Source organism: Tetranychus urticae, chromosome 1 (genome assembly GCF_039701765.1).
Source record: "Tetranychus urticae isolate SD_2017Ah chromosome 1, NJAU_TeUrti_SD_1.0, whole genome shotgun sequence".
Classification (NCBI taxonomy): domain Eukaryota; kingdom Metazoa; phylum Arthropoda; class Arachnida; order Trombidiformes; family Tetranychidae; genus Tetranychus; species Tetranychus urticae.
This window is the reverse complement of record NC_142958.1, coordinates 1214085-1227434: the sequence shown is the minus strand read 5'-3', so window position 1 is coordinate 1227434 and position 13350 is coordinate 1214085. Positions and strand designations below refer to the sequence as shown.

The following is a 13350-nucleotide window of genomic DNA, read 5'->3' as shown; positions in this document are numbered from 1 at the left end:
TTAACTCGGTTCTTGCAATTGTTTACGCTTCCATCAGTGTGTTTAGTTGCATGTTTTTTTGTGCTTCGTATCTATGATTTATAGTTGACCCAGTTTCTTGCTTTTTTTCATCATTGTGATCATGATGATGATGATGAGAAAAAGCACAGAGAGAATCAAGAAATCCTTGAGTCTCATGAATTGAGGCCATTGAACGCAGAATCTATGACGTAAATACACATTTGCTTTTTTTCCTCTTTTCTCCTTTTACCAATCAGTCTATTCTTCAACATTATTTTTACCTGAAAAATCTAATTCTAACCTTTTCGCCTTCCTCTTGCTCAACTTACCAATCTTGCTCATCATCACCGTCATAATGATCATCATTAGAACTCATTCCTCTGTCTTTAACAATTTTATAACTTCATACAATTCCTTGCCCTCAAGCCTTATTTATCATTCTTCATCTTTTTTCACCCATTTTCTTGCTCTTCTCATCTCTTCCCATTTTGCTTCCACTTCCTTCAACCTTCATGACATACTTATCGATTAAAAGGACACTCATCAAGGGCTCAATCCCTTGGGCAGTTGATGATGAAGATTGACTTTTCTTGTTCACACAATTTCATTGCGTCCATCATCATCTAATCAACCTCATCTTCATCTTATGTTACATTCCTAATTTCATTATCAACATATTCATATTTGTATCTTTATCTCGATTCTTTTTGTTCATTTTGTCCAAGAAAATCATTATTCAAAATAGAAACTCAACTTTTCATCATTTTCGTGTTCACCTTTGTTCATCTTCCAATGTTTCTGTACAAATCGTTTTTCACTTCATCTCGCCATCTCTGCCTTTGGCAGTAATTTTATTATCACATTTTTTACTCGTCAATCTTTCATCTTTTTTCCCTTCTTTTTTTTGCAGCAGCAACATTATTTCAATCCATTCATCATCTTCATCCTTATCCTCATTATTTTTTCACTCCCATTCCATTATTTCATTCCTTTGGATTTCTTTATCATATTTTACTTCTTACAGTTTTTTTGCAGGGTTCCAAGGAAAAAAAGAGTGAAATGTAACATTTTCATTTCAACTTTGAATCCATTGTTAGGTGAATCTTTTAATGCTCACTTTATTCTTGTATCTTTTACTTTCACTCCCTTCTGCATTCAATAATAACATTCATCCTCATCTTCATTATAAATTTAATGAAGACTTTCATTGTTTCCATCCATTAGATATGTCAACTCTTTCCACTTGAAAATCCTTTAACCCAAAGGCAAAGCTTATCAAAACCCAAACAAACATTTTTTTACCCAATATTTTGTTCACTTTTGTTTGAGCAAAAAATGGGAAAATGGGGAAAACATACTTTACCAAGTAAAGTATCAATGTTGAAAGAAACTAACCTCAATAGCATTTGGTCAAAATGTTCATTTGTCCATTAATTCGTCCAATCTTTTCCTTCTCTCCATTGCGAGTTTAATGTCAAGATTCTCAAAGGAAAACTCACATCTAAAGTCATCGAGTTATTTTGCATTATTGTGACAACATATCAATTGGACAAGTTGATTCTAGCTCAAAGACCAGAGCATCTTGAGGTTCAGGTTGGACTCGAGGATTGACTTCATATAAATTTTTCATTGGAATTCGTTTTATGACCAATCATCGTTTCTTGACCTTAATCTTATCTCAACTCTTCAAAAGCTATCTTTACTTTTCAAAAATCCATTTATTCGGTTCTGCACAGTTCTAGATCAATCCATGAGTTCAAAAAATGTGTTTATCATGATGGTTAGTTTGGTGATTAAAGTTGATTTGATTCAAATTGCATTTCTTTTCAGTTGAAGTTTCCTCACTTAACTCAAGAGGTTTGCAAAGCTTAACATTGATTTGTAGTAAAAAATAGGTGAAAAACATTTTACTTGAACAACCTTAAAATTACAAATTATCTCAACAATAGCTTTATGTAAATCAATATAAGTATCGTCTTCCTTTTCCTCATCTTTAATTAACCATTTTCATGTTAATCTCATCCATCAATCTAAACCAGGTTAATTCTGAATCTTGAAAATTCTTGACCCAAACTAAAGTGAAGTAGAAATGTGTTTAAAATGAAAAGAAAATTGAAAATTTGAGCAAAAATGTCAAAGTTTAACTTGAATCTTTGTTAACCTAAACATTTCCTCAATACATTGAACCAGTGGTAGTCTCATGAAGCTGAAACAAAAATTATTCCGTTGATTGAAACTTGTCTTTCAACCACAATCGTTACATGGAATTTTTCATTCCCTGTTATCCGCCTCCTTCCCTGAGTGAAACCTTTTTCCCCTTTTTTCTCACCTCTGAATTTTTCAGGCTAAAGGTAAAATCGTTTAATTGTCACAATTTGAACGTATAAATGAAAAGTGGATTCGTTTAATTTGCTCAATTATCAATGAAAAAAGAATGGAAAAGATGGAGAAAATGTTTCATGTCAACTGGATGAAAGGCTAAAGGCTAATAGACAAATCGAAAGCTTCAATGATCTTCATTTGTTGATCACTTGAATTTTATTGTTTCCTCTCATCATCATTATCATCATAATGTTAACCTTGATTATAACATGAGGCAAAAGAATCATTTGAGTGTTGAAAGAACTTTTTTTCCCTCTGAAAGACAAAAAAGTTGCCAGAATGTAATTCAATTGATTCTCAAATAGTTGAACTGAACAGACCAAATTCAACGATCAATCCTCTTCAAATTTTACCTCATCCTTCATCATCTTCATCTTATTCCACCATCTTTTACCACTTCTTAAACCAATCAACTTTTTTTCCTCCTCGCCATTTACTCCATCATTTGGTTCACTCTTGCAACTTTGATTATTTTGTTGAGGTTTTTTTTTCTCAACTTATTTCTATTACTTTTATCATTCAATTTCAAATCCATTAACCAATGTTACCTTTTCATTTTGTTACCTTTCAATGTGTCTGTTAGTTTAATCAGTGAAACACTCATCTGACGAGAAATCTCACTCTGATAATTCACTGTTGATTCAAGTCACAAGTAAAATCTAGGTGAAGGGTAAAGAAAAGTCACCCAAATTTTTCTGGTTTTCTGGGTTTAAAATCAAAAGTTATCCCAATAACAATTACAATAAAAAGCATTTTGTCCAGCTTAAAGCAATTCACAATTTGATAAAAAAATGATGAAAAATTAAAACCAAGTCGATCAATTTTGATGAAACCTTCTCATTGATTTTAATTCTAATTGAGTTAATTGTATTTTTCTTGTTTTTTAATAGAATCTATCAGTTCTTGAATCGCATCATTGGAGGTTTGCCATGTCGTGTTTAAAAGAGTCGGGAATTTTTAGTCATTTTGATGACAATCAATGGTCAATGGTTCAGTTTTTACTACGTAGTCTCATCTTGGCCACCGATGTGACCCAACAGGGAAACTATTTAAGGCGATTTCGCGATGCTCTACAGAAAGGAACCATTAGAATGACTTCTCCAGATGACAGGCTTTTCGTGATGCAAATTGCTCTCAAGTGTGCTGATCTAGGTAATCCAGGTCGACCCTGGGTTTTATCCCAAAGATGGACAACTCAAATTTGTAATGAATTTTATCGCCAAGGTGACTATGAAAGGCAGCTCAAAATGAAAGTGACTCCAATTTTTGATCGTCGCACTGCATCAGTAGCTCGTATACAGACAGGTAAGAAAAAAAAACACTAAAAACGATTCGAATGTTGAATATGTTTTGAATCCTAAATAGGAATAATGATAATACGTGATTCCATCTATTTGCTAAATAGTAATAAATTGCTTTCTCGATCCATGATGAGATTTATTGCTTTCACCATCAGTTTAACATTTTCATTCTTGCAATAATTTTGATTGAAAAGCCAGAAAAATAAGAAATTAGAGAAAAGAAGAAAAAATTTTCTTCTCATTTGCTTATTTAAGTAATGTTATGTTGATAAGTTTCATTAGTAACTACCATTAAAAGTGACATCTCAATAGATTCAATCATCTATTAAATGAGCAGCTATTAATAATGATAAACTGATTTATTGTAAACCAAAGAGATTCAGTTTGTAAAGATAAAGATTTCAATTGAAAGTCAACTTTTCAAAGTGCAAGATGGAAGCAAATAAATCTTAACTTTGAATGGATGATGATATTATGATGAAGATGAAAAAGTATCATCATTTCATCATGATTTATGGTTTATGATTTAACCATGAATATTGACCTTTTACATTGACCTTGTCCAATGTGAAATACGGCAAAAGGAATTGATGAGTTTGATTACATTTGATTGAATGAGAAAATTAAATGCAAAAATAAATTGCATTTCAAGAAATAAAATTAAATCTCATCAACTTGAAGTCATTTGGAGTATGATTTGTGTGTTTACAAGCTATTAATTGATGCTCTTTTTACCTTTCTTTTTACCAGATTTCTATCGTAATATTGTATCACCTTTATATCAATTGTGGGACCAGTTTTTAGGCTCAAAGCTTTCACGTCGAATCATATTTAACCTGAAATTCAATGATTCTCAATGGGTTAACCGTTTACAAAAGGTTAACGTGAAAAGGAGACATTCATATGAGACAATGAACGAGAAGAAGAGAAAAGCCAAAGATATTTCAAAAAGTCTGGATGATATCATGTCGATTGAGGAGATTTCATTAGATGAACTTAAAGATACGCCAAAGGTTGGTTCAATGGATGACAAAGGATTAACCTGTTGTTTACCAATTCTGGGATCACCTTGTTCATCTTCATCCTTAACATCGTCACCTAAAGTAACACTTGAACCTGGAAGGTTTAGAGGTTTCAGTGGACTGAGGAAAGAGCTGGCCATGGGTGGCGATGAAACGGAACACATTGATAGCCATGAAGACGATAATGAGGAAGATGAAGATGATGAAGGTGAAAGGATTCATATTGGTAAAAAGCAATGTATTGGACCCAATGGATGTGGAACTCCGAGTCCACCCAAAGAAAAGCGAAGTTCCCTTCCAATTATATCGATACAGACCAGTTTGGGTTCATCTTATGGTTCATCTCAATTAATCAATTTATCTTCCAATTGTCCAAATGTTTTTCAATCTCAATCTCATCATCAGCTAAGCAACATGTCAACCAGCCAAACAACGATGAAAAGTCAACCTAAAGCCCAACCATTAACCGTAACCTCAAGCCAACCAACAACCCAGTCAACATGTCAACCAACAAACAGCCAAACCAGTTGCTCATCTTCACCCTCATCTCATCATCATTCACGTCGTCATTCATATCATAATAATAATAACAATAGTAATAATAATAGTAATAATAATAATAGTAATAACCATCATTATCGTCACCATCATCATCGCCATTCAATTCAACATCAACCAACAATAACACAGCCTTGTTTGCCTTACATTTCCGTTTCACAGCCTATTTCAGGTTCAACGGATTGTACTTATGGAAGTGATTCCGGTGATACTGAATTGTTACCTGAAGGTTCAACTTATGGTACTTATACTGGTTTACCTCGGGTTGTTGAACAATTAATGAATTACGAACAATCAATTGACAAAGTTACCTGTTTACCTCACTCTTTCTCAACACTGCCAGGTTATCCAACATCAACATCATCAACAAATACACCTTCATATCCATCTCAATCAATTGTCGATACAGTAAGTTAATCACTAATTATCCACCCTCATCCTCACACTCAGACTGATCATTGTTGATATGCAAGTCCAATTAAACCAGAGACTAATCATGATAAACCAATAATGGGAGTAACTTGGCTTCAATTTTTGTTATGAATCAGAAATGGATTGTTGATAAAACCAGAAACACCAGAAACCCAATTTCATTGAAATGCCCATCAATGATAATTTAACTTTCCATTTTACATTGTTTTCACTGATTCAAGGTTCAATATAAGATAATTTAACTCTCTAATTGTTACAATTATCAAATGATTTCACCTATTATTAAGTCGCTTACTGTTTTAATCATTAGTTTAAAAGATTAGTGAAAACCTTTGAAAAGCTGATATCAACTATTGAAATTGAAATTGAAATTTTTACCTTTTACTTTTTGCTTCTAATTGAGTTTACCAGAAAAGCTGATTAACTGTCAATATTGTAAATTGAACCTTTAATTGTAGGACAATATAATTACAATTGATTAACCATCTTTGATCAGTTAATAGATGACAATAAGAAGTGTTTCACTTTCATCTGAAAAGTGACTTTAGACTTTTCACAGCTTTTCCTCATCTTAATCATCTTTCCATCACTTTCATCATTTTTTAATCACTACTTTGATCATCATCTTTCCATGTTAATCTTTTTTCATGATAATTATCTTCTCTATTTGTTGTTTCCATTTTCATATTTCATTCATTTTCATTTTGACATTAAGGTAACAAAATACTGCTGGTAAGTGGTGAGACTGTATAATAAACAATAATCTGGATTCAATTCTGACTCTTCTTAGTTTCTGTCTTCTTTTCTTGTTTGCCTCATCATGTCTATCATGTTACCATGATAATATGATGAGACTAGATTCAATATCAAGCCTCATCTAATCTGCCTTCAAATGTCATCATAAACAATCTAAAAAGCCTAATAACAAATGATGATTACTTTGTTTCCAACCATAACCAGCTTAACCAGCATCAATCTTCATCAGTCTCATCAATAATAATTAACAGCTGAACCCAAAATTGTCCAATTTAAGGTTTTAAAAGGTTCAAATGAATACATTTTCATCAATATTAACCTTTTCACAAAAGAAACCCAAAAATGAAACAAATCTGTAACAATAAATATTGGTAAATTTAGGTTTACCTAAATTGCCATTTACATCATTATTTAACCCAATTCTTGAAATTCATTGTTGATTCGCCACTCGATACACCATTGAGCTTTTGTTCAATATCCTGTTCACTTTAAACCTTTCATCAATTACAATTAACTTATCATTGAAATCATTAATATTGCAGTTACCCTTTTCAGGTAAACCTCATCTTCTCATAGTTTCATCCTTTCAAGTTTAACCAATTTAAATTTACATTCATTCATTTGCTATTCATTTGTTGAAAATATAAATTTAATTGTTCTGTTAATTAAATTCTTCTCCTTCAGTAAATTTGAAATAATTTTTACTCAACAATTGAATGTTAATCTTTCAATCCTTTACAACTAAGCTTATCCCATTGGAACCTTAAAGATGTTCAATTGCTACATTCAACTTGAATACATAAATTGAATTGAATAAATTTTATTGTTCAAATTAATTATTAAATTTTGCTAAATATTCAAAGTTAATCTTTAATTTTAATACATTTACAGGTTTTAAAAGCTTGGCAAGTTTAATGATGAGGTGAAATCAGCTTAATGTATTTACATTGAGAATGAAAAGAAATGCTGATCAATGTTAAATTGCTTGTCTTTTTAGGTTTAGTTGGTGAACAAATTTAATTATAATTACTTGGATGTAAAACGCAAGATGATTATGAAGATGAGCAGGAAAAGAGGCTGAAAATAAGGCTAAATAACAATTGTATTGTCCATTAAATTGATACAAATTTGGGTAAAGATTAAATAGCTTTATTTAACTTGGCAACATTGTTTGATTTTTTACCCAAAACTTAATTTCAATATGAAATATATTTTGAGTTTGTTGTGTTTTTTCATTGCTCAAGACTCACAACAAGATTAAAGTTGGATTAAATTGACTTATAAATGTTTCAACAATTGAATTAACCAGAGCATTTTACGTCAATCTGAAAGGCACCTTTTTACAGGAGCATTGAATTAATGAATTTAAAATTGAAAATCAATTAAATTAACCTGAATTTAGTCAATGAGTTAATTGATCTTGACAGGGAAACAAAAAGAAACCTTCTGAAGAGTCAAAACAAAAATCATATGGAACAACAATCAGCTAAATTAAACCTTTCATCTGTTAAATGGTTGAATCATGAAATCCATCTTAAAAGGTTAATTGACAATTTCATCTCATTGTATTGAATCAATCAATCGTGTCCATTAAGTTACTTTTTTATCAATTTAGACAGCATATCGGTGGTGATGAGGATTTTGCTTTTTAATCTGGTTTTGTTTTCCTTTTCCTTTTGCCAACAATTTATCAATTTTGTTTGTTTCTTTTGTCTTTTTAGGCACAATTTTGCCGAGGTCGTCGCGGTTCAGCTCCAGGTTGCATTGGCATTTATACTGGATGTGAACTGGCTGCAGCAGCATTGGTCTTCCTTCATGGGACAGTCTCGGAGAATGAAGATTCCAGTTTTCCTGAACCAGATGTATCATCTCATTCTGCTCATTTATCAAGCTCATTGATTCACCTGAAATGTCCGTCACTTTTAAAGCCATCAGTAACCTGTTCGTCGCAATCGTCACCTTCATCTTCTCCACCTCATATTTCATCGTACAACTTGAAACAGCAAGCGAGTTCATCTGTTCAACGGCCAACCCTGTTCTTAAAAACCAATAATAATAATATTAGTAATAGTAATAATGATCCTGATTTCACCAGTAATAATAATTGTAATAATAATAATACCGATAATAATAATGGTAATAATAAAGGACAGAAGAGACGGTCATCTTTTCCAGTTTGCGATAGTGGACATTATTTTGGTTATCTGGCGACTGAAGGTGGAAACAAGTTAAACAGTAGGAAAAGCCCATCATCGTATCTCCATGGTACTGCCAAATCATCTTCACCTAGGTTAAAAGGACGCTCATTGGAACTGCTAATGTCCTCATTAACTGCCAAAACTAAATTATTAACCAATCAATCATGTTCACTTGATTCTGCATCAGAATGCCGTTCATGGTTGGTTAAACGAGAGGAAAGACGAGGTTCAATTCCTCAAGATATTTTAATTCATTCACTGGCCAATTATTCAGCCAATGCTTTATGATCAAAGACACATTTTAATAGCCAAGTCAATGAACAATGGGTAAACTTCCCCAGGAAAAAAAGGAGGACACAAAAAAGTCAAGAACATCAAAAAACACATTCAAAAATGAAAAAAAAACTAAAAGCCATTGTTTTGAGTGTAACATATGGACAAGTTGATGTATGGGTTTTTTGTTTCAATTAAATAGTTAATTAAACTGTTTGCGTCTTGATAAAGATTCAGATCATTCATTGTTTTACTCTAAACATGTTTAGTCAAACTGATTTATAAACGAAAAACATTTGAAAACAATTTGAAAAATAATTTATTACAAAAACAATAAACAAAACACTTTTAATCCAAAGTGAATTGAAGATTAATTTATTAACAAAATTTGATTCAAATTCAGAATCCATTTTATACGCATGTGTACACCCAATTATTGGTTTGAGATGTTGACTTTAGAACCGATAGATGGCATAAGATGAACATGAATGATTCATGGTTTTTAAAGGGAATTGATATTTGTTGTGAAGTATCGATACTTTTACTCAAAAGGATCAGCAACAGAAAAACTGTTTTCCTCTTTTTGTGTCTTTGTATTTTAAGCCTAAATATTGTTTTGGTTTTATTTCTCTGTTGCTTTATTAATTTGGGCGTAATTATTTAATTGAAGCTTATTATGTCCTCTTCACGTAAAAAAGTTCTCCTCAAAGTAATTATCCTTGGTGATTCTGGTGTGGGTAAAACCTCTTTAATGAACCAATATGTGAACAAAAGATTCAGTAACCAATACAAGGCAACCATCGGAGCAGATTTTTTGACAAAAGAATTTGAGATTGATAATCGTCTTGTAACCATGCAAATATGGGACACTGCAGGCCAGGAAAGATTTCAATCCCTTGGTGTTGCCTTTTATCGTGGTGCAGATTGTTGTGTTCTTGTGTTTGACGTTACAGCGCCCAATACCTTCAAGTCTTTAGACGCTTGGAGAGATGAATTTTTAATTCAAGCATCACCCCGTGATCCTGAAAGTTTCCCCTTTGTTGTTATTGGGAACAAGATTGATTTAGAGAATCGCGCAGTTACATCTAAGAGAGCACTTAGCTGGTGCCAGAGTAAAAATCAAATTCCCTACTTTGAAACCTCAGCCAAGGAGGCCATCAATGTCGATAAAGCTTTCCAAACAGTTGCCCAAAATGGTTTAGCTCAAGAAACCGAGATCGACATCTTCAACTCAGAATTCCCGGAAATCAAGCTTGATCAATCAAGACCTCAAAATGATTCATGTAGTTGTTGAATATTTCAAAAATTGCAACTCTAATGTATTGTCCCTCTTTCAAAAATGACCATTAAAATCACTATTACTTTACGGCGTTGATTGGTTAAATTTCTTAAAATTCGCATCTTTTAACCCTGTGGAAATCAATGAAATAACGTTCTCAGCAAAATTAATTTTGTGTAATCAATATCACCAATATGTAGATTAAATAATTTTATAAAGTACGTAATTGTAGTCAAATTTTTTCACATGACTCAGATTAATCATTGATAACAGCTATGCACGCTTATTATCAATCAAAATCATTCAATAATTGGATTATCAGTGTTCATTACATACACTCATGTTATTATTAATTTAGGTACATTTTACATCATTTTTACCAAACAAAATGCGACGACAACGAGTCAACTTGATGTGTATGTCCTTAACCTCGACTGTGTTTACCAATGAAGAAGCCAATTTAAAAGAGGAAATTATTACGCTTCATCAACTGCTACTATCAAGATTTACTTATTCACAAATATTACATATTCAATATCAATTAGTAAGGTTGGTAAGGTGTTTGGCCTTGTTTGTGTTTATAAACACAAACATAAAAGGTGAACATTGGTCACTTGTTTATCAACCTGAAAGCATAAGAGGCGGATGGTGAAAGTGTAAAGATGGTGATGCTGATTACAAATACGATGTTGTTGATTATGATGATGACCTGAAGGACTTTTAGCCTTATTAACTATACTCACTTGATTCGGTTAATCTCACTTTTGGCCTTCTATTTGATCTCCTTTAATATCCAAGTAAACAACAAACTGACTCGATATAACCATCATTTCTGCCTTCACTTTCTTCAACCCAGTATCAGCTGTCTTCGCGTCAACTTGAGCTTCCATCCATATCTCTTATCACATATCTTCAATCTCTGTAAATTGTGTGTACATTTTTTTACCATTGTTTCACCATGAACTTTCTGGTTAATGCTGCCTTTCATGATGGTAATCCGGAACTCATCAGGTAAGATTATTCCTTTTAAACTCTCATTAGATTCCATAGTCATGTTACACCGTAGCTTGTATATCAAGTTAATAACTCATAACTTTAAACTGATTCAGGTTTCTTTCATTCATTTTTCAACATACATAATCTATATTAAGCTTATTAGTCTGTTCAATGTGTTTATCTATTCACCATGAAATCGTAACTAATTTAGCTTAAGGAATATCTCAGGCTTCAATAAGAAATACTTTATAACTTTTATGCATAGGTTTCTATGTACCTTTATATCCCACAAACAAATGGATCAGACTAAAATCTGATTTTCATTTAGCTTGATTTATAAATGTAATTTCAACCAAAAAGCCTCCCTTCAAATTTAGTCAACCTTTTCATGCAAAATCATTTCATTACCATAAAGTCTACCAAATTAGCAATATTGATAGCAAGGTACAATTTAATTAGTTCAACCGTAAAGCAAAGGTTATCGATTCATTAGCCATCTCATCAGTTTCATTTGTATTTCATTAGATAAAGCTTTTGATCTGAAATCTCGTCTAAAATTTAAAAGTTCCTGAACAAACCTACGAATTATGGGAATCTTTCAAGTAAACATGTCAATCTCAATTCAATTTATAATTAAATCCTTAAATTATTGCTCTTTGTTATGAAATTACTCATCTTTGAATTGCTCAACTCAATCTATTTACAGCTCATTGAATTTCTTAGCTTCACTCGGAAATTGTAACATTGTTAATAACAATAGTATGAGGACTGATAGATTAAACGCAATTTGTCTTATTGTTTTCATAAATTAAAATGAATAATAATTTTCTTCAAACTAATGAATATTTGCTTCGGTCAAACGGTCACTTCAAGTTCAACTTCCAAACAGATTGACCTTTCACAAATTAGTGTTCAAGCTGAAAAGCAATTATAACAAACAAGTTAATCCACCAAAAGAATCATCTTAACCTTCATTTAGTCTTTAAATTAATCAACCTTTTTTTTCATTTATCTATCATATTCTTGGTGGCCATTATTGGATACAAATCAGACCTGAAACGGAAGATGATCGCCATCGATTCAAAGTGGAAGAGTTAAAACAACATTTCAACCTGGACATTGCCAACCGTGGTAACATCTATGACTCTAGAGATATCAAATCACTGAGCAACAATGATTTAGGATTAACCCTGTTTTTGGAGTCAAACGAATGGAAGGTTGATTCGGCCATGGAATCGCTTAGACACCATTGTATATGGAGGAAGGAGAATGCGATTCTTGATTTATCCTTCAAAGATATTCCAAGGGAAATCCATTCAACTGGACTTTTCATGGCCAAAGGCTTAGACAAATCAGGGCATCCACTTTTTTTCATCCAACTATCCATCAATCCTGGACCCAAAGAGCTTCATCCACTTATAATTAAACAATTTCTCTGGCAATGTGAAACTATGCGTAATTGTGTCCTTAAATCAGGCAAACGGTTGGCTATTATATTTGACTGTCGCAACGCTCAAGTTGATATTGGTTTGCTTAAAGAGATATTGGATATCTATACTCGAAAATATCCTCCATCGGCTGAATACATTGCTTTCCTTGATATGTCTTTTGGCTTCAAGATGATCCTTCAAGTGATCAAATATTTCTTTCCCAAATACTTATGGAAAAAGATGCTTTTCATTGATCGCGACACTTTATACTCAATGGTTACTCCACAGAATCGACCTGAATATTTGGATGGTACAGCTACACAATTAACTGATGAACAGCTCAATTCCTGCCCAACGTTGGACAATTATGTTAAAGCTAATACTATTGATGAAAAGGTTTACGAAAAGATGAGAAATCATTTGAGTAAATACGTGTCCATCTGTTGATATCTCACACCAATTTCATTTTAATGGTCTTCTTTTATTGTTGATTTATATTGATTATTAATCGATTTGAAAGATGTTGTATTCATGTTTTATTTTTTTAACTGTCGTTATATTTTATACAAATAATTAAAGATTAATTTAAAAGAATGTTCATCTGTTCAGAAAGCTTATTTTGAATGATTGTATGAGATGTTTCAAAAAAATGTTTAGGGAACATTGTAAATCGTTTATTCATTTCACATTTAATATGAACCCATAAAATTGCTAACCGCAGTT

General features: G+C 32.1%; 3 protein-coding genes and 2 long non-coding RNA genes across 6 annotated transcripts in view; 3 read left to right on the top strand and 2 right to left on the bottom strand.

Moving 5' to 3' along the window:
• Nucleotides 1-9152, top strand: part of LOC107368341 (uncharacterized) — a 33573-nt gene extending 24421 nt beyond the window's left edge. For both annotated transcript variants that reach the window (XM_015936157.3, XM_025162134.2), the window contains 3 exons: nucleotides 3273-3687; nucleotides 4434-5671; nucleotides 8173-9152. In XM_015936157.3, coding sequence (XP_015791643.2) covers nucleotides 3273-3687; nucleotides 4434-5671; nucleotides 8173-8937 — 2418 coding nt within the window. In that variant the 3' untranslated portion in view covers nucleotides 8938-9152. The remainder of the gene's footprint in view (nucleotides 1-3272; nucleotides 3688-4433; nucleotides 5672-8172) is intronic.
• LOC112539531 (uncharacterized) lies at nucleotides 7296-8716 on the bottom strand. The gene is made up of 2 exons (XR_003083416.2): nucleotides 8574-8716; nucleotides 7296-8489 (listed from the first exon to the last, which is right to left on the bottom strand). It is a non-coding gene; the product is annotated as an uncharacterized LOC112539531 (long non-coding RNA).
• Nucleotides 9153-9428: 276 nt separating the features above from the next.
• Nucleotides 9429-10288, top strand: Rab7 (RAS oncogene family member Rab7). Its single transcript, XM_015936193.3, has one exon. The coding sequence runs from the start codon at nucleotides 9599-9601 to the stop codon at nucleotides 10214-10216; it is 618 nt and encodes a 205-aa protein (XP_015791679.1). The 5' UTR covers nucleotides 9429-9598; the 3' UTR covers nucleotides 10217-10288.
• A 110-nt stretch (nucleotides 10289-10398) lies between these two features.
• Nucleotides 10399-11081, bottom strand: LOC149094324 (uncharacterized). The gene is made up of 2 exons (XR_016198067.1): nucleotides 10945-11081; nucleotides 10399-10827 (listed from the first exon to the last, which is right to left on the bottom strand). It is a non-coding gene; the product is annotated as an uncharacterized LOC149094324 (long non-coding RNA).
• On the top strand, nucleotides 11071-13221 carry LOC107368379 (motile sperm domain-containing protein 2). Its single transcript, XM_015936192.3, has 2 exons — nucleotides 11071-11212; nucleotides 12249-13221. Exons 1-2 carry the CDS (start codon nucleotides 11160-11162, stop codon nucleotides 13072-13074), a joined length of 879 nt encoding a protein of 292 aa, XP_015791678.2. The 5' UTR covers nucleotides 11071-11159; the 3' UTR covers nucleotides 13075-13221.
• The last annotated feature ends 129 nt before the right edge of the window (nucleotides 13222-13350 follow it).

What these genes read in the sequence shown, in the direction of transcription:
- Rab7 (XM_015936193.3), top strand. Translation starts at nt 9,599, where the DNA reads ATGTCCTCTTCACGTAAAAAAGTTCTCCTCAAAGTAATTATCCTTGGT.
- LOC107368379 (XM_015936192.3), top strand. Translation starts at nt 11,160, where the DNA reads ATGAACTTTCTGGTTAATGCTGCCTTTCATGATGGTAATCCGGAACTC. An exon ending in GGTAATCCGGAACTCATCAG is followed by an intron (nt 11,213 to 12,248) that starts GTAAGATTATTC and finishes GATACAAATCAG; the next exon opens with ACCTGAAACGGAAGATGATC.